The sequence below is a fragment of the Lactuca sativa genome, chromosome 6, assembly GCF_002870075.4.
Source record: "Lactuca sativa cultivar Salinas chromosome 6, Lsat_Salinas_v11, whole genome shotgun sequence".
Taxonomy (NCBI): domain Eukaryota; kingdom Viridiplantae; phylum Streptophyta; class Magnoliopsida; order Asterales; family Asteraceae; genus Lactuca; species Lactuca sativa.
The window spans coordinates 25,231,813-25,250,729 of NC_056628.2; the positions used below are offsets into that span (position 1 = coordinate 25,231,813).

Below are 18,917 nucleotides of genomic sequence, written 5' to 3' on the forward strand. Positions count from 1 at the left end.
ATGTCATCAGTATTCTATTAGAATAATATTAGATGTTGCATATACCTATATAACATTCTTACATGCATAATCTTGTATTATAATATTTTGATAACAAAGCATTATACTGCAATCATTCGTATATACTTCAAAAAATTAAAGATTGAAAATATTAGAAGAATCAATATGTTCTCAAATGTATAACACATCATCACAGCCCAAATGTCTCATACATCATCACAAACCAAAACAACAGAAAAATATCCAAACTAAAAAAGTCAAACTTTTATCTATATGGTATTATTGAACTTTATTAAAATACGAAAAAAATCGAAATATATTTCTAGACACAACTATGCACTTTGTACCTTGGATTTATTCAACAATGTCAAACATTTCCTTGAATTATGCCCTTTAACCCCACATGTTTTGCATGATCTTGATTGCTTGTTACCTTGAATAGTAGCCTTCTCCAAAGCACTTTTTAAACGTTTTCCTGTACCAGAACCTTTATTCTTCACCATAGGTGGATTTTCAACATCAACAACTTCAGGATTCGTAGTAGCTCCGTAAAGTTTATCAATATGATCTTCTTTTGTAACCGGTACTTTGTCTGAACCTTGTTCACCAATATCAGTCATAAAAACTTCAAGCTTCTGCATGAACTCTTCTAACTTCTTGTCATCATTACTTAATGAAGACAGGCATTGATCAAGCATGGAAAAAGCTTTGTATGTAACCTTCTCAACATTTCCAGACGAATCACTATATCTAAACGTCCTTTTCAAAACTGTGGTGGGGATAATATCTCTTCTCCATCTCTTAAGAATATATCTTGACGGAATCTCTTGTATGTCATAAATCTTTAGAATACAGAAGATGTGTCTACAAAAAATTCCAAACCGCTCAAAAAGCATGCATGAACATTTCACCGTTAGATCTTCTCTGTTGAATTCAACCTGTTTCAAAAAAGTATTAGCATAATAAGCATATTCAAAAAAGAAAAATTAGAATATTTTTTCAGAATTATTAGAATATTAAGTATATTCTAAAATGTCAACATTACCTCAAAATCACCTTCACTTGTGTTAAAATTCCATTCAGAATCGATGTCAACTTTTTCTTTTTTCTCAACTACTACCTTCTTCTTTGATATATTTGTCCTTTTATGTTTGACAATGCATATGTCAGAAACAACGCCTGATGTAACACTCTTCTGTGAACAAGAAACAAGTGAATGAAGAATCTCCCTCTGCACCATGAGAAAAATAGTCCTGGTGTATACCATAGATGCATGTTTCTCCATATCTTCAAGAGGTGTTTTGATGATTGGAATTATAGTAGATGTATCAAAATCAAATTTGATCTGATTATTCCTTTGCCTTTCCATAACAGACTCAAAAGCATTCATAAAATTGTTTAACGTATAACCATGATGCGATACCCTATTGAATGCTGAATTCTCACTTTCTGACCGAGAAGTTGTTCTCATTAGACCTGACATCGGTACATCTTTAAAATAGGCTGGAATCCAACTGCTTCTCAAATCAAACATATCTTTCATCCATTTATTGTCTTGCAACTTATATTTTACCATTAATGCATCCCATCTCATTTCAAAATCATTGACAGCAATTTTGGAGTCCCATACTATACTATTGAAGTCCGCCTTAAAATCTGATTCATTCATTGTTTCCCAGCTTACCTTCAAAAACAATTCATATATTATTCTGTTAGAATATAATATAGTATAAAAAGGCATTTCATTTAATCTATTATCCTAATTACAAAAAATATTCCATTTAATATTCTGATAAGAATATAACAATAATGTTAGTACCTTCAATGGAAGTTTACTTGTGATATGCCACATACAAAATCTATGTTTTGTGTATGGAAATACTATCTCAATAGCTTTTTTCATTGCTGGATCTTGATCGGTCACGACCATGATTGGTGCTTTTCCAAAACACTTCAAGAATGACCGAAGTAACCAAATATAGGAATTTGTATCTTCTCTACACAACAAACCAGCTCCAAAAGTGACGCACCTTTTGTGATTATCAATGCCAGTAAAAGGTACAAATACCATACAATACCTAAAAAAACACAAAAAAAATATCATTAGAATATATAACTAAAAATGTTTATATTTCTATAATAAATACCTGTTTGTACGATATGTTGCATCAAACGAAACAACGTCCCCAAATAACTCATAGTTTTGTTTTGAAGTGTCATCAGCCCAAAAGAGAGCATTTAACTGCTTCTTGTCACATCTGTATTCGTATGTAAAATTTGTAACATTCTCTTTACGATTCTGAAGCTTTGTAATCAACAAATTTGCATCAGTTCCCCCGATGTGACAATTTATATCCTTTGTAAAATTTTTCCAATCTATCTCTAGTCCATCAACAAATTCACATCCTCCTTTTATAACGCACATTAGTCTATATGCTGTAGTTGCCCCCACCTTTGCACTCGAAAGCTTATGTATAAAAGCTTGATCAACAACACTCAACTGACGTTTAGCTCTTGAAAGATGCATACAATCTTGATTGATCAATTTGTGGTTGTGTTGTTGTTCAAAGCGCCACAGGTAAACTTCTGAAGAATGTGGTATAGCTTTGAATGCAACAAAAGCTTTGCAATTTGTGCGTTTACAATTACTATTTCTCAATTGCTTATTATGATCATCACTAATTGTGTCTAACATAGAAGTGTTTGGCAATCCCCCTCTATTGCATATAAAATATTTCGAAGTTGTGATTCCACTCTTTTTCCTCTCTGTTGATTTTCTAATATCAAAACCAGATCTTAATGCATATCCTTTATACCACTTAATAGCATCTTTTATATCTTTAAAAATTGAACCCAAAGTAGGTATCCAACCAGGTTCAACCACTGGAATCCAAAATAAAGAACCATCAGCTCCAATGAATTCTTTGCAAGATCCATATTCTGCTGCAACATTGTCACTTTGAACTATAAAAAAGAATATACTACCATGTTAACATATAATCATAATAATTTGCATTCATATAAATGTAATCATAAAAAACCACAATCTTATATGTGCATTATTCTATAAAGCATAATATGCACTAACATGAACTTATCACCAACATCATTCTATAAAGAATAACCGATATCAGTAACAGAATTACCTTGGATTTCCAATTGATTTCCATCATTATCCAGAATCTCTGAATAACCAGATCTGAATTGATGATTTTCTTCATCGTGATGATCATTTCCGATGTCATTCATATCTAAATCATACATAATTGTTACTACATTAAAAATTGAATGTGTTATATGCAAATAACAATGAAAACAATGATTACCTTTGGTTTCCGATTGATTTTCCTCGTTATAAAGAAACTCTGAATCAGTATAACCGAACTGATGATTTTCTTCATCAACATGATTGTTTTCGATGTCATGCATATCCAAATCATCCATAACTGTTATCATTATTGATATATCAATGTATGTAAAATATTCTATAAGAATAACATGCAGTCTCATGAACTTATCACTAAGATGATGTTAATGAAAAACAAATGGATGTTAATCAAAAGAAAACAGATGACATATTGCTGAAAAACATAATGATTAAATGAAAAGTTAAAAAACAAACAATGAAATAGGTGATACATTGTCAAACAACATATTATAGATTAAATTGTTTTCTAGCTCAAACAAATTCAACAACAAATTATCTTTGATTGCTGAATTGGATGTCTCAACAAAAGATGATGTTTGATTTCTGAAATCACAAATCATACAAATATAAAATTGGAGAAATCGATAATAGTTGATGATTCAATTCATGAACTAGGTTAAAAATTGAATACGTTATATGCAACTAACAGTGAAATCGATGAAAACTCAAACCTTGATCAATTGACGATTTCATGACGTTGAGTACAATTCACGGCTTGAAAGATCGTAAACAATTGTTGAAGATGAGGATTATAAGAAATCGTTGAAAACTTGAACCTCTACCGAAATCGATGATCACAAAGTTAAAATTGATCAAAATCACTCAGCTTATCGTGAATTGCAGATGAATAAGAATCAAGAACATGAACTCGAATAACACAAAAATCGTGAATTTAAAAGCTCTGATTTCGCATCGTTCGATCAATTTCAAAAATCACAATCGATTATCGAATGACAGAATATAAGATTGGAGATAGAATAACGATCAATTTGAATTGAACAACATGAACAGGTGATGAACAGGTGAGATGATTTCTGGATGACGTGAAAATTAAGCTAACAATTTAACGTATTGACTAATCTAACCCTAATTAACTAATCAGCTAAATTAATTAATGTTAATCCTTTTTTTTTTTATGGCCACAAGATCAAATCTAATCAAAGGCTAATATGTGGTCCCCATGTCTCACAAAATAGTATTGGTCTCAAATGAACCTCTACCTATATATATATATATATATATATATATATATATATATATATATATATATATATATATATATATATATATATATATATATATATATATATATATATATATATATATAATCAAGTTTTTCTTGATTAATTACGTGACAAGTCAAATATATATTCCAATTATTTCTAAAACCATCCTTTTTTTTATTGATGATTATATTAATGATTTAAAGTTACGTGTAGATACAAAGGACACAGACGTCATCGTCAAAGTCCTACCATGCATGCATACGGCTTGTTAAAGTAATTTGGAAAAAGAAGTTGCAGAAAATGACAATAAGTTTCCTACAAGCAATGATCGATAAATCATTTGTTATTATCTAATTTCTCCGTTAATTTATTAACTCGTTAAATTAATTATCTAATTAGGTTTCTCTAAATGATCAAGAGTTCAAGATTCACACTTTCATTAGAATAATTCCTAATCCATGAGTGTGTTTTTTAGTTAGGAGAAAACTAAAATAAATCACAAAATAGTTTTAATGAGAATATCTCCAATGACATGTGTGCATACAGCTTTCTGGTATTTCAAAAAATATTTTAATGAATTTGTATCATTGTAAAAAAAATGAGTTATTGTGGATTTGGACAAAAAAAAATAAAAAAAATAAAATAAAACAGACACACATACTTTTCTGTAAACTCAAATATTGATTTGTTTTTTAAAACAGTTAACCAATTTATTAAATAATAACTAGCAAAAAAAAAAGCAAAATTATCGTAATAAACGAGAAAAAAAATTAAGGTTTTGTTAAGATAAAGTGTCTCTTTCTGCTTGCCTTTTCATTTGTAAGCACCCTCTTATTTACTTTAATTCAACACACTTGTCATATTTTGACAAATTCATTTTAATATCTTAAATTTTAAAATAAACGAAATATTATTTTATGAAATGCATTATTAGAAATAGCACTTGTAGATAGATACCGTCTATGGAATATTAGAAAGCATTATATAAATTTTATATTGAAATTAATATTCTATAGTTTCTATAAAAACACAATTAGTATAGACCTATTTTTGAAAGACAACTAAATGTTATATGTTAGTATATTTCGAATTTTACAAAAATAATAAATATTGCTATCATTATTATGAACTAATATTGAATTGTTAGTAATATAAACAATATAACCCGACCAAAATAATGAAAATTAAATGTTGAATCGCCGTAAATAATAAATTCTATTTTTATTTATATAACTATCAAGATTCATTCAACAATCATATTGACCATATTGACCATTTACGATCTTATATCTGATTATAAAAAATATGAAAGAATATATTACCTATAAAATAAGTTAAAATATTAGACAAAAATCATAAAATCCACATGAAGATTGCTAATTTTTGTTTGAATCGTCATAAATAATAAATTATATTTTTATTTATATAATCATCCAGATTCATTCAGGAATCATATTGACAATTCATGATCATATATGCGATTATAAGAAATATAGAAAAATGTTACCCTATTATAAAATGAATTAAAAAAAAAAATGAGATAAAAATTACAAAAACAACATGAAGATTGCAAATCCTTGTTTGCCAACTCCATGGTAGAACTATTACTAAAAAGTTTTAGGTCACTTAATGGATGTATGTTTTAGTGTAAAACCTCGATATTTAATACAAGTAATTGTTCATTTCAAGAACTATTGGAGAATTGATAAACGCAAAGTGAATACTCAAAAACTGAAAGAGTGTAGAGTTAGAGATAGAAAGAAATAGAGTATAGTGCAAAGAGAATTCACGATTTGGGTAGAAATATGGCTCTTTAACGGCTATATTTATAATCTTTTAAATAATCTTTGAAACCCTAGGAACACCCAAGGAAGATTGGTCAATGACAACAACCATCCTCTCATAAGCTACTGTGTGGCATGTGTTTTAACTTCGTGGCTTACCCACGAAGACGATACATTTATCTGTAGTTTTCTAGAAACTTCTTGGACCTTGTCCATGATGTCAACACATGGTGAACATTGGTGGGACTCTCTAATGATTATACTCTTCATAGTTGAGGCTCTTAATTTGAATCATTTAGGATTAAGTGTATGATGGTAGGAAACACAACCCCACGCTATCAAATAGTATAACTTTGGCTTTCTTCTTGTTCATAACTTATAAGGAGTTGTAGGAATCACGCGACTAGTAATCATATTGGGTACATATAGTACTTCTCCCATAAGGGTTTGGTAAACCTACAGGTTCAACATGTAGTTTGATCATTCCAAATAAGTTTTAATTCTTTCTCATCTAAACCATTCTATCAGGTAGAAAAGAGATAAGTTATTTCATGTTTGATACCATTATCTTATGTTGAATTTCAAATGTTTTTTTTTGCTTCCCCCACTGCTTGTTTGGAAAAACGGATTTGTTCAACAATTTTTTAGTGTAAATTTGTTGCTGAAAGAACTTATGTGAAGTTTTTTTGCTGTTATACATAAGGGTTTTTAAAACACTTTCAAATTTAAAAATTAGTAATTATATGGATTTGGTAACCAAATGTGTCTACAAGACCTATATGTTTAATGATTTTTAGGAGTTTTCCGGATTATTTAACTATGTAATTTCATGACCTGTGTGTCGTTTATTTATTTTTCCATGTTATGTATTTTTATTTTAGCTATAATTGTACTTAGATTAGATTGGAAAAATAAATTGTAAAAGGTTTGAAGACCGCAAGTCACCAAACAGAAATCGTGGAGACTGATGTATTGGTGCTATTTGTATCTCTTTATGATGGCATTTGAAGATGAAGCGGGCTAATGACCATATGGTTGTTTTGTCCTTATCACAAACATGTTTTTTCAGGTGACGACTCACCAAAAAAATACATAGGATCGATGCAATACTTATTGTTATATTTGTATGTGTTTGTATTTGTTTTATATATGTTTGGTTTATTTATTTATTTATTTTGAATGATTAGAAACTAAAATAAAATTTGAAAAACACAACAATTTGTTTAAATTATTTTACAAGCGATATGCAAATGTTTTTTTTTTTTTTTCTTTCATAATATGAATTATTATATATATATATATATATATATATATATATATATATATATATATATATATATATATATATATATATATATATATTAAAAGTTCACTCTTATGAACAATGAATTTGGTGGGTTTTTGGCATCTTTAGTCCACATGTTTACTTCTTTTCATATTTTATCCTTCTGTTTTTAGGGTTTTCATATTACGCCTTATTAGTTTTTTATTTTCGTTTTCTACCATCGGTATTGGGTTTTGGGATTTATTATATTTGTTTTGTCAGTGGAATGTCTGGTGTGTTTCTCCTCTTTCGTTTCCACGAGTTCCTCTTCATCGTTGCTCTCTGTTTATAGATGTCAGTTTCCTGAATGTCTCACACTCACTTTCTTCTTTCATTCTTAGGTATTCTTCTTCCCTTGTTTCTTCTAATATCAATAGTTTCTACATTTTGGGTATAGTTTCGGTCCCTTTTATATTTTTGGTCCTTCCCACACTTGCTAGAATCTTTCATCACCAACTCAATTTGGGCATTGTTATATTAGTAGTACACCATTCTTCTCTACCTTTCTAACTTAATTGTACTCTAAGCCTGGCGACCATAGCACCACCGACATACTGTCTGCCTTTTCCTCTATTTACAGTCATCGATTCTTCGACTGTTGTAACATCCTATTTTATATCGTTCGTGATTTAGGGTTTGTGGGCTGCAACCCGGGCATGAGGAAACCTTGAGGCTGCGATGAGTTACTAGAAGTGTATGGCTTCTTGCCACCTTTCCGTGGATATGAGATTCATTGGAAACAAACTTATATCGAAGAAGCTATGATAGTTTGAAGATTTGGCGAGTTTAGTTCCGTATTTGATAAAGGTGGCAACTAAGTACTTGGGGCGTACGTTTGTGTACGATTAGCGTAGTCATAAGCATGATTTTGAAGCAAAGCCACCTAGTACGTTGGGCGTACCAGAGGGTATGTTGGACGTACTAGGCACAAGGTGAAAACCCTAAATGAGGGGTGTGTCCCTGTTTAAAGAACATGATTACCTCATTTCTGGCCACCATTTCCAGCCTTCAACCCTCTCAAAACCCTAATATCCGTTCCTCTACCTTGAGTGTGCATTTTTGAGCTTCTAAGTGTTCTTGTGGTATCCTTGAAGTGAAGAAGGAGCATTGAGGAGAATAGAGTTGGAGTCCAGGCCTTTGATCTGAGCTTTCCTGTGGTTGGAGCATCATTTGAAGGTATAAATATCAGAGCTTTCTCATCCTTTTTGATTTGTATATAATATTGTCCATATTAGGGTTTTTGGTCCCAAAGCTTGAACCTTTATGATTTGTTGAACTCTAGAGCCTATATTCTGTCCGTTTAAGTGTTTCTAGTGGAGAGGATTCATAAAAGTGAGGTCTTGGACGTTAAAACCACCCCATGCGTGAGATGTGAGCATTTTTGGGAGTAAAGAGTGAGTGTATTTGGTTTTGTGCTTTATCAGCCATGCAAAGGCTTAAAGTCATGAACTTTATGGAGTATGAGCTTTTAGAGAGTCCAGGTCTGAGAATATGGCTATGGTCTTAATAGGTTAAGACCAAGGGAGTGGGAAAAAGGAAGTCTGGACGTACGCCGAGTGTAAATCCAGTATGCCCCACCTACTGATCAAGTGTCCTCGATGGCCCGATCTGGATTCATGCATACGTTGAGCGTACCAAGTGAGGTACGCCCCACGTAACCTTGTTGTGGGCTTTTTAGGCTAAAACTCACATTGGGCCTGGATTTTTGGGCCTACTGTACTGGAGATTTTGATCAGAGGAATATTGTGTATGTCTTGGGACTTTGTGTTGGACTTGCCATTTGGACTTAAGTTTAGGAGTTGGGCCTTGGGAGAGCCCATTTAGGATTGGGCCTTAGTGGGCCCAATAAGCTTGAGTTAATTGTCGGCCTGGTAGTAAACTATCTTTAGACCTAATGAGTGAGGTTTGGTCTTAGATCATAATTGGTTAATTGTGGGTTTTGGTTCTGTGTTAGAGGTTGGTGTGCAGTAGTAGCGTCTATGGAGGTGTTCATAATCTGAGGTGAGTCTTCTCACTATACTTACGTAGAGTGGTAATCTTTGTGTGACCGAAGGGTCTTATGTGTTTATATTGATTATTTTGATATCCTGCATATTTTCTTTGTGATTTATGTTGTGTATTATTCCGAGCTTACTGAGTTAGGACCGGAGGGTCCACCCGAGTTATGGCACCAGAGGGTTCCACTAAGACACATTGACCGGAGGGTCTTATTTGAGTATAGCCATGAGAGGCTAATGAGATATGTGTCGTATTTTAGGGAACTCACTAAGCTTTGTGCTAACTGTGTTATGTGATATGTGTTTTAGGTACTTCTCAGAATCGCTGGAAGGTGTCGGCTCGATTGTACACACGAGATGGAGTTATGTTTGAGGATCCTGGATTTTTTATAATCGATATGCGTTTTTAATTATTTGATACTTTGGGATTTTTATGAAATGTGTTAATGAGAATTATGTAATTATAAAATGAAAATTTTGTTTGAAAATTTACGGTGTTACAAGTTGGTATTAGAGCCTTGGTTTGAGGGATTCGGATATACCTTCGGGTGTGTCTGGACTCAAACTACAGATTTGAGAAAAAAAAATCAAAAGAAATGATTTTTCTAAACACGAGCAAGAGTTTTAAGAGAAAACGAGTGGATTAGTGTGTACAATCAGCCAGAGCCCGAATGGTGATTTCCCAAAATACCCTTACTTGTTCGTGTTATGAGATATTCATGAGATATTAATGATGCATGTTAGAGGACATGCTAGGTATTTCATATCTTAGGGCTAGAGTCGCCTGATTTGTGATGCCTTAGCCTAGGAAATGATATTGTTTGATATTATCTGTTATTTTCTCTGTGTATGTGTTGAGTAAGAGTACTTAGCAAGAATCTTTTAAAGAGAGCTTTGAGTAGAGGAGTAATCTAGGAGAGATACCTAGATGTGTATTTGAGGAACCTAGTGAGAGAGTAGTAAGATACCCACAAGGGGTAGGGTTTCCTAACTTTGGTAATGCCTTTTAGAGTTGCGGATAGAGCGAGTGGAGTTGTATGCTCGAGTAGTTTTACGTGTTGATGGAGGTGATTTGATGCCCGAATGTTGCTTGCTTTGTGCTTTGTGGAACTCTTGATGATGGGAGGCAGCTACTAAGTAAATATGACGATATTCAGGAGGCAGATGACTGGCATCATGAGGAGTTCTTTAGTAGCTGATGGAAGAGATGTGTGAGCACCTAGGAAGATCCTAGGGAGTGATTTTAGTCAGATGAGTACGCTAATACATGAGAGTATTCGCTGGAGAGCGAACATGTGTAACGAGATTTGTGATCGGAAGGTTGAGCAGCTACTTAGGAAGTCTGGGACGATCCGTGTGGAAAGTATGGGTAGATGTGGCAGGTAGTATGGGCCCGTACTACTAAAAGTAGAGGACACATACTCGAAACACGGAGAATTCCAGAGGTTCTAAATAGCAGGTTAATGGGAGATAACATGGTTCGGGTACCACGATTGTAGCAGAGTGTGTATTCATTCAGAGAGTGGATGTAGTAATATATGGGGCCAGAGGGCCATGTCAGTTGAGCTTCGACAAATTGTACCTTGTGAGGAAAATTGAGTTTAGATCTCAATAAGATTGACTGATGAGCTGCCAGTTGCAGTCGCGAGACTTGAGGAAAAGTGGAGCTATGGAGGATTGCAGTTTGGGTTGAGTGATTATACGATGATTGAAATCTCACTTTCTATGATGAGAATCTCACTAGTTCCATTTTTGTGTGGAGAAAAAGAGATAGCGAGCTTCCGGTTCCAGACTTGGAGGTAACCCCGAGGGGTAGCATATGATTGCGATATTTTCACTAGAGTACATATTGGTGCAAGGTATTTCTTATACCGTGAGAGAGATTCAGTAGTGGGGACTGAAATGGATGAGGACAAGTAGATGTCTTAGTTGATGTGACATCCCCAATTTCACGGCCAGAAAAGACCGGTTTGTTTATGCTTTGTTTTATAAAATCAGAGTGATCCTTTGATTAAAAGAGTTGCGGAATTTGTTCCCAAAATAAAATATGATAAAATAAAATTTATCAAAGCATTTCTTAAAGAAATGCATTTTTCATTAAATAACAAAATCTCAGGATGTCATGTTCCGATACAGACCAAAAGCATAAACAATATAAAATAGACCTTACAACAGTTATTTATAACTACCGATCTATAATCCAAAATCTCTCGTCAAGTCCACTAACTTATACTCTTGTGCCATTACCTGTAATGCAAAGAAAAACTGAGCGGGTTAGGCTTGGGAGCCTGGTGAGCATATAGGGTTTTCAACCCACAATAATATAATTATTATATTCAATCATCAAACAATCAACCCAATTACCCATCCCCATTATCTTCGTTTAATCTTCCCTAAAGATATTATCCTAAGGGTCATCTCCTATATTATATTTACCTCTCATCTCCGTACATCATATTTCCTTATATGTTTGTTCCTAAGAACTTTTCCTAAGGATCATCGCCGACATCATATAGACAATACTAATTCGGGGACCACTCCGTCAATATGTGTCTAGTAAGGGTTAGGGTATCATCGCATGATTATGAAGCCACAACATCGACTGGACTTGTAAATCATAATAAGGGTTAGACTATCATCGCATGAATACGCAGCCACAACATCGCCTGGACTTGTAATTCATAATAAGGGTTAGACTATCATCGCATGAATACACAGCCACAACATCACCTGGACTTGTAATTCATAATAAGGGTTAGACTATCATCGCATGAATACGCAACCACAACATTGCCTGGAAAGGTAATTCATAATAAGGGTTAGACAATCATCGCATGAATACGCAGCCACAACATTGTTTGGACTGGTAATTCAAAATAAGGGTTAGACTATCATCGCATGAATTCGCAGCCACAACATCGCCTGGACTGGTAATTCATAATAAGGGTTAGACTATCACCGCATGAATACGCAGCCACAACATCGCCTGGACTGGTAATTCATAATAAGGGTTAGACTATCATCGCATGAATACACAGCCACAACATCGCCTGGACTCGTAATTCATCCCTTATCTATCATCACCTAATTATCATCACCATTATATCCTCACCTATCTCTTATCACATTATTTCAACACACATCAACTATTTCATCTACCCATGTTCTACCCAACATATTTGTAGATATAAATTATAAATACAGTTTAAATCATTTAACACCCGTATAAAAACATCAATTCCAAGCCCATCTCAAATAGACACATAATATATAACACATAGCACGTATTTCATGGCTAATACTTTATATTTATGTGCTAAAAGAAAGTAACCACACACTCACACCAAACATATACTTAATACATTCAAACAATACTTGTATTAAAGTCGTGTTTATGAAAGGGACTATACACTCACACATATAAACAACAATATACATAAAAACTTAACACGTATTTCATAGAAAATATTTAATATTTATGCGTTAGAAGAAAGTAACTATACACTCACTTGATCAGAAGATGATCGGGCAACGCCTCGTCTCTTAAAATAATCTTTTGCGACGAAACCGAGATGTTTTCCTCCAAAACCGGGTTTCACGCGGGCAGAGCTTCGGCTCGGGAATCTTTCTTCTCGGGATCTTCGGATCTCGGGATGATACCGGGGCTTCAAGGGGGTTAAAATAGGGCTTAGAGAGAATATCGGGAGTGGGAGAGTAAGAGATGAGCAACCAAACTCGGCTGCCCCTTGAATTCTATTTATAGGGTGTATTTTTTGGGTTCACCTCGTGAGTTTCTAATGTTCACCTCGTGAGCTAGGCTCACCTCATGAGTTTGATACGTCATTGCGTTCGTCATGGCCACTTTCCCTGGAAGACGTCCATCATCTGTTCACCTCGTGAGCCACTAATGCTCACCTCGTGAACTACATATGTTCACCTCGTGAGCTCTGACACAGCCTTGGGGTTCACACCCGAACTTCAAAAATTCATAACTTTTGCATACGAGCTCCGTTTTCGACATTCTTTATATTCAAGCATATGTGAGATTATGCTATACAACTCTCGTTTAGACTCAGTTGGCTAATTTTGACTTTATTTTTAATATATTATAAATATATTATTTTTAGTAGGCCGGGACAGGAAAACTCCGTTATAAAATGATAACTTCTTCATCTGACGTCTGTTTTTATCTGTCTTTTTACCGTTGCACTACCATTGACGAGATCTTCAATTCTCGTTTAGATTGTTTCGGCTAAAAATTGCTTGATCTCAAAGCCAAACTTCGGGCTGCATACTGCTAAGCCGAAACTTAGAAAAATCATAATTTCCTCATACGAAGTCATATTTGGGCGTTCTTTTTACGCACGCTCTCAGTTTAACGTATTCTATGACTTTCATTTAGATCGCTAAGGCCAAATATCGCTCTAACATAAATTCACTATTTACGTCGCGTTGTGTCGTGCCAATTCTGTCGCGAAACTTCGATGGGTCATAAATTCTTCGTTATAACTCGGATTTCGGCATTCTTTATATGTCCTTGTAACATATACTACAACTTATTTAAGATGAATCCTTCTAGTTAATCTTCCATCAAAAATTCATTTTTGATGCTTATCGTATCTAAATTGACTAGCCCTAATCTGCGGGCGTTACAATTATCTCCCCCTTAGGATGATTACGTCCCAGAATCATCAACAAAAATAGGGCTTGGATAATGATTCCATACGTTACCTTTTCATCCTAAGTAATAATTGTAAATTCCATGTTTCCTCGAATGAGTATTTAACTCTAGGGCTTCTTGACTACAGACGATGCTCAATCTTACATCTACTTTTCTTACCATGTTGTACTTTCAATCGTAACCTTCGAGTTACCAAATAAGTCCTATTGTGGACTCCTTCTTCTTCTTAGGATAAATACTTTCATTTATTTATTGCAACAGACCGATGGGTCGTGCTCTAACGGCCTCTCATCGAATGATGCAACACTTAGACATAGGTCTCTTAGATTTAAATTCCAAAATGGAATATACCTTCCTTCATAATCTAATGTGATATAATCACATTTCAGCATGTAGCACTTCTACCTGCAAACTTCTTTTAACAACGAGTGCGATACTATCGATCACATTAATTTCAACCTTCTGACTTAAGTCGGATGTTACATCTAACTTGGTCCTCTAGACCACTTAACATACTCATCGTAGTCGAACTCAAATTTAATATGACCACTAGGGTCAGAATATCAATCATCTTCTTAGTCATTACCTAAACAATAGTAACGACATAATTGAATAAAAACGAACTCAATCACAAGTTTCTTGGTAACCTTGTGACTTTCCCTTATCCAAGTGCGAGTCCTGTGCTTCCGGTAGTATATGCATCTACTACCTTTCACACCTACTCATACTCGTCCCAAGTATTGTCTCGCAGTCCCTAAGTCCTAAAACAACAAAACAATTTAACAAATACGAATGTGTCTAAATAATCATAAACAATTTCCCTAGACTCTACTAGGACCTCTTCACTGCTTAATTTTCAATCATCAACTCTACTTCAACTCGATTGGTAATGGAAATACCAGACGATGAGACAACTTCAAGAATTTCATCAATCATTCCATCATCCTGCAAATTGAAGGTGTACTTCAGACGTACCGTACTCCTCCAAACGTACTGTTATTTCATAAGACATATTCTAAAGGCAAGATACCACTCTTACGATATCTTCTGATAGGTGTCATTCACTATCATAAGCCTTCTTCATTTCCTCAATTTACTCAGTTCTCTACGAGTCTTCACCATGACTTTTTGTACATCCAAGCAGACATTCGGTGCACTGGGCGAGAATTTAAGATAGGAAAGCTTCATTTACAATGTATATATCTCCTTATCACTTCGAAATATTTACATGCTGGTTCTAATATCGTAATCATACGCATAGAATCCTACACACATAAGGTTTCCAGATCCAGTCGACAATAGACCATAGATCCGAACAAATAATATCATATATGGCAAACATATAACATTTAGCACATAAAAGCATTTTAGGCATTTTCCTAAAATAAACTAGTGCATGTGTCAATTTAGGTGTAATACCTAACATATTTTAGACACACTCCTCACGATCATTACTTAGCATTCTAAGTTTAAGTTTAGAAATTTCCAACAAATTCCTAGTTTGCTTAAACTAATGCTCTGATACCAACTGTGACATCCCCAATTTCATGGCCAGAAAAGACCGATTTGTTTATACTTTATTTTATAAAATCAGAGTCATCCTTTGATTAAAAGAGTTGCGGAATTTGTTCCAAAAATAAAATATGATAAAATAAAATTTATCAAAGCATTTCTTAAAGAAATGCATTTTTCATTAAATAACAAAATCTCGGGATGTCATGTTCCGATACAGACCAAAAGCATAAACAGTATAAAATAGACCTTCCAACAGTTATTTATAACTACCGATCTATAATCCAAAATCTCTCGTCAAGTCCACTAACTTATACTCTTGTGCCATTACCTGTAATGCAAAGAAAACTGAGTGGGTCAGGCTTGGGAACCTGATGAGCATATAGGGTTTTCAATCTACAATAATATAACTATTATATTCAATCATCAAACAATCAACCCAATTACCCATCCCCATTATCTTTGTTTAATCTTCCTTAAAGATATTATCCTAAGGCTCATCTCCTATATCATATATACCTCTCATCTCCATACTTTTTATTTCCTTATATGTTTGTTACTAAGAACTTTTCCTAAGGATCATCGCCTACATCGCATAGACAATACTAATTCGGGGACCACTCCCTCAATATGTGTCTAGTAAGGGTTAGGGTATCATCGCATGATTACACAGCCACAACATCGCCTGGACTTGTAATTCATAGTAAGGGTTAGACTATCATCGCATGAATACATAGCCACAACATCGCCTGGACTGGTAATTCATAATAAGGGTTAGACTATCATCGCATGAATATGCAACCACCACATCGCCTGGACTGGTAATTCATAATAAGGGTTAGACTATCATCGCATGAAGACGTAGCCACAACATCGCCTGGACTGGTAATTCATAATAAGGGTTAGACTATCACCGCATGAATACCCAGCCACAACATCGCCTGGACCGGTAATTCATAATAAGGGTTAGACTATCATCGCATGACTACGCCGCCACAACATCACCTGGACTCGTAATTCATCCCCTATCTATCATCACCTAACTATCATCACCATTATATCCTCACCTATCTCTTATCACATTATTTCAACACACATCAGCTATTTCATCTACCCATGTTCTACCCAACATATTTGTAGATATAAATTATATAGACAATTTAAATCATTTAACACCCATATAAAAACATCAATTCCAAGCCCATCTCAAATAGACAAATAATATATAACACATAGCACGTATTTCATGGCTAATACTTTATATTTATGTGTTAGAAGAAAGTAACCACACACTTACACCAAACATATACTTAATACATTCAAACAATACTTGTATTAAAATCGTGTTTATGAAAGGGACTATACACTCACACATATAAACAACAATATATATAAACACATAACACGTATTTCATAGAAAATATTTAATATTTACGCGTTAGAAGAAAGTAACTATACACTCACTTGATCAGAATATGATCGGGCAGCGCCTCGTCCCTTAAAATAATGTTTTGCGAAGAAACCGGGATGTTTTCCTCCAAAACCGGGCTTCACGCGGGCAGAGCTTCAGCTCGGGAATATTTCTTCTCGGGATCTTTTGGTCTCGGGATGATACCGGGGCTTCGAGGGGTTAAAATAGGGCTTAGAGAGAGAGAGTATCGGGAGTGGGAGAGTAAGAGATGAGCAACCAAACTCGGCTGCCCCTTGAATTCTATTTATAGGGTGAGTTTATGGGTTCACCTCGTGAGTTTCTAATGTTCACCTCGTGAGCTAGGCTCACCTCGTGAGCTACATATGCTCACCTCGTGAGCTCGACACGTCATTGCGTTCGCCATGGCCACTTGCCCTGGAATATGTCCATCATCTGTTCACCTCGTGAGCCACTAATGCTCATCTCGTGAACTACATATGTTCACCTCGTGCGCTCTGACACAGCCTTGGGGTTCATGCCCCGAACTTCAAAAATTCATAACTTTCGCATACGAGCTTCGTTTTTGACATTCTTTATATTCACGCGTATGTGAGATTATGCTCTACAACTCTCATTTAGACTCCCTTGGCTAATTTTGAGTTTATTTTTAATATTTTATATATATATATATATATATATATATATATATATATATATATATATATATATATATATTATCTTTAGTAGGTCAGGAAAGAAAAACTCCGTTATAAAATCATAACTTCTTCATCCGACGTCCGTTTTCATATGTCTTTTTACCGTTGCACTACCATTGACGAGATCTTCGATTCTCGTTTAGATTGTTTCGGCTAAAAACCGCTCAATCGCAAAGTCGAACTTCGGGCTGCATACTGCTAAGCTGAAACTTAGAAAAATCATAACTTCCTCATATGAAGTCAGATTTGGACGTTCTTTTTATGCACACTCTTAGTTAAACGTATTCTACGACTTTCATTTAGATCTCTAAGGACAAATATCACTCTAACGTAAATTCACTATTTACTTTGCGCTGTGTCGTGCCGATTCTGTCGCGAAACTTCGAGGTCATAATCTCTTCGTTATAACTCGGATTTCGGCTTTCTTTATATGTACGGAATCCTTGTAACATATAATATGACTTAGTTAAGATTAATACTTCTAGTTAATCTTCCATCAAAAAGTCATTTTTGATTCTTATCATCTTTAAATTGACTAGCCCTGATCTGCGGGTGTTACAGTTGAGTAAGGCATACTTTTAGCAGCAGTTCCAGGTGATCAAGAGGAGCATAACGGGGAGGCGGCCCTCATCGCCTACACTGTGTATCAACTATTAGAGTGAGGTTTCTTGCTCCTATGAAAATTTCCGCGATGGAATGTTGGTTGAGGAATCGGAGAAGAAGTGCGTGATAGTGCATTATTTCCAAATTGTGAGTCGTGACTAATTCGGGACAGTTGGGATATCCGACGGTGTGTCGATATGGGATTTCGGGATAACGAGAGGCAGTCACATTGGGAGGATTCCGAGGTTTTCATATGATATACGGATACTTAGAGTTATGTGGTCACTATCTGGAAGATCATCGAGTGTTGTGTAGTACATTCCATGAGTCAGAAATGGTACATCTGGCGAGCCATTCTGTAGTATGGTCTGTTTGGCATGTCAATGGGCGATGGTTCGAACCCTAAGTGGGGAGAACTGGGTATACTGTGGGGGAGGATCCTCACTCTGATGTGG

At 34.6% G+C, this 18,917-nt stretch overlaps 1 protein-coding gene and 1 long non-coding RNA gene across 2 annotated transcripts; one reads left to right on the forward strand and one right to left on the reverse strand.

The window, feature by feature from the left end:
- Nucleotides 1-332: 332 nt before the first annotated feature.
- Nucleotides 333-3,456, reverse strand: LOC128126761 (protein FAR1-RELATED SEQUENCE 5-like). Its single transcript, XM_052764863.1, has 6 exons — nt 3,327-3,456; nt 3,147-3,251; nt 2,148-2,964; nt 1,820-2,078; nt 1,046-1,684; nt 333-938 (listed from the first exon to the last, which is right to left on the reverse strand). The coding sequence occupies exons 1-6, from the start codon at nt 3,454-3,456 to the stop codon at nt 333-335; spliced, it is 2,556 nt and encodes an 851-aa protein (XP_052620823.1).
- A 3,091-nt stretch (nt 3,457-6,547) lies between these two features.
- Nucleotides 6,548-7,446, forward strand: LOC122194793 (uncharacterized). Its single transcript, XR_006184639.2, has 2 exons — nt 6,548-6,746; nt 7,144-7,446. It is a non-coding gene; the product is annotated as an uncharacterized LOC122194793 (long non-coding RNA).
- The last annotated feature ends 11,471 nt before the right edge of the window (nt 7,447-18,917 follow it).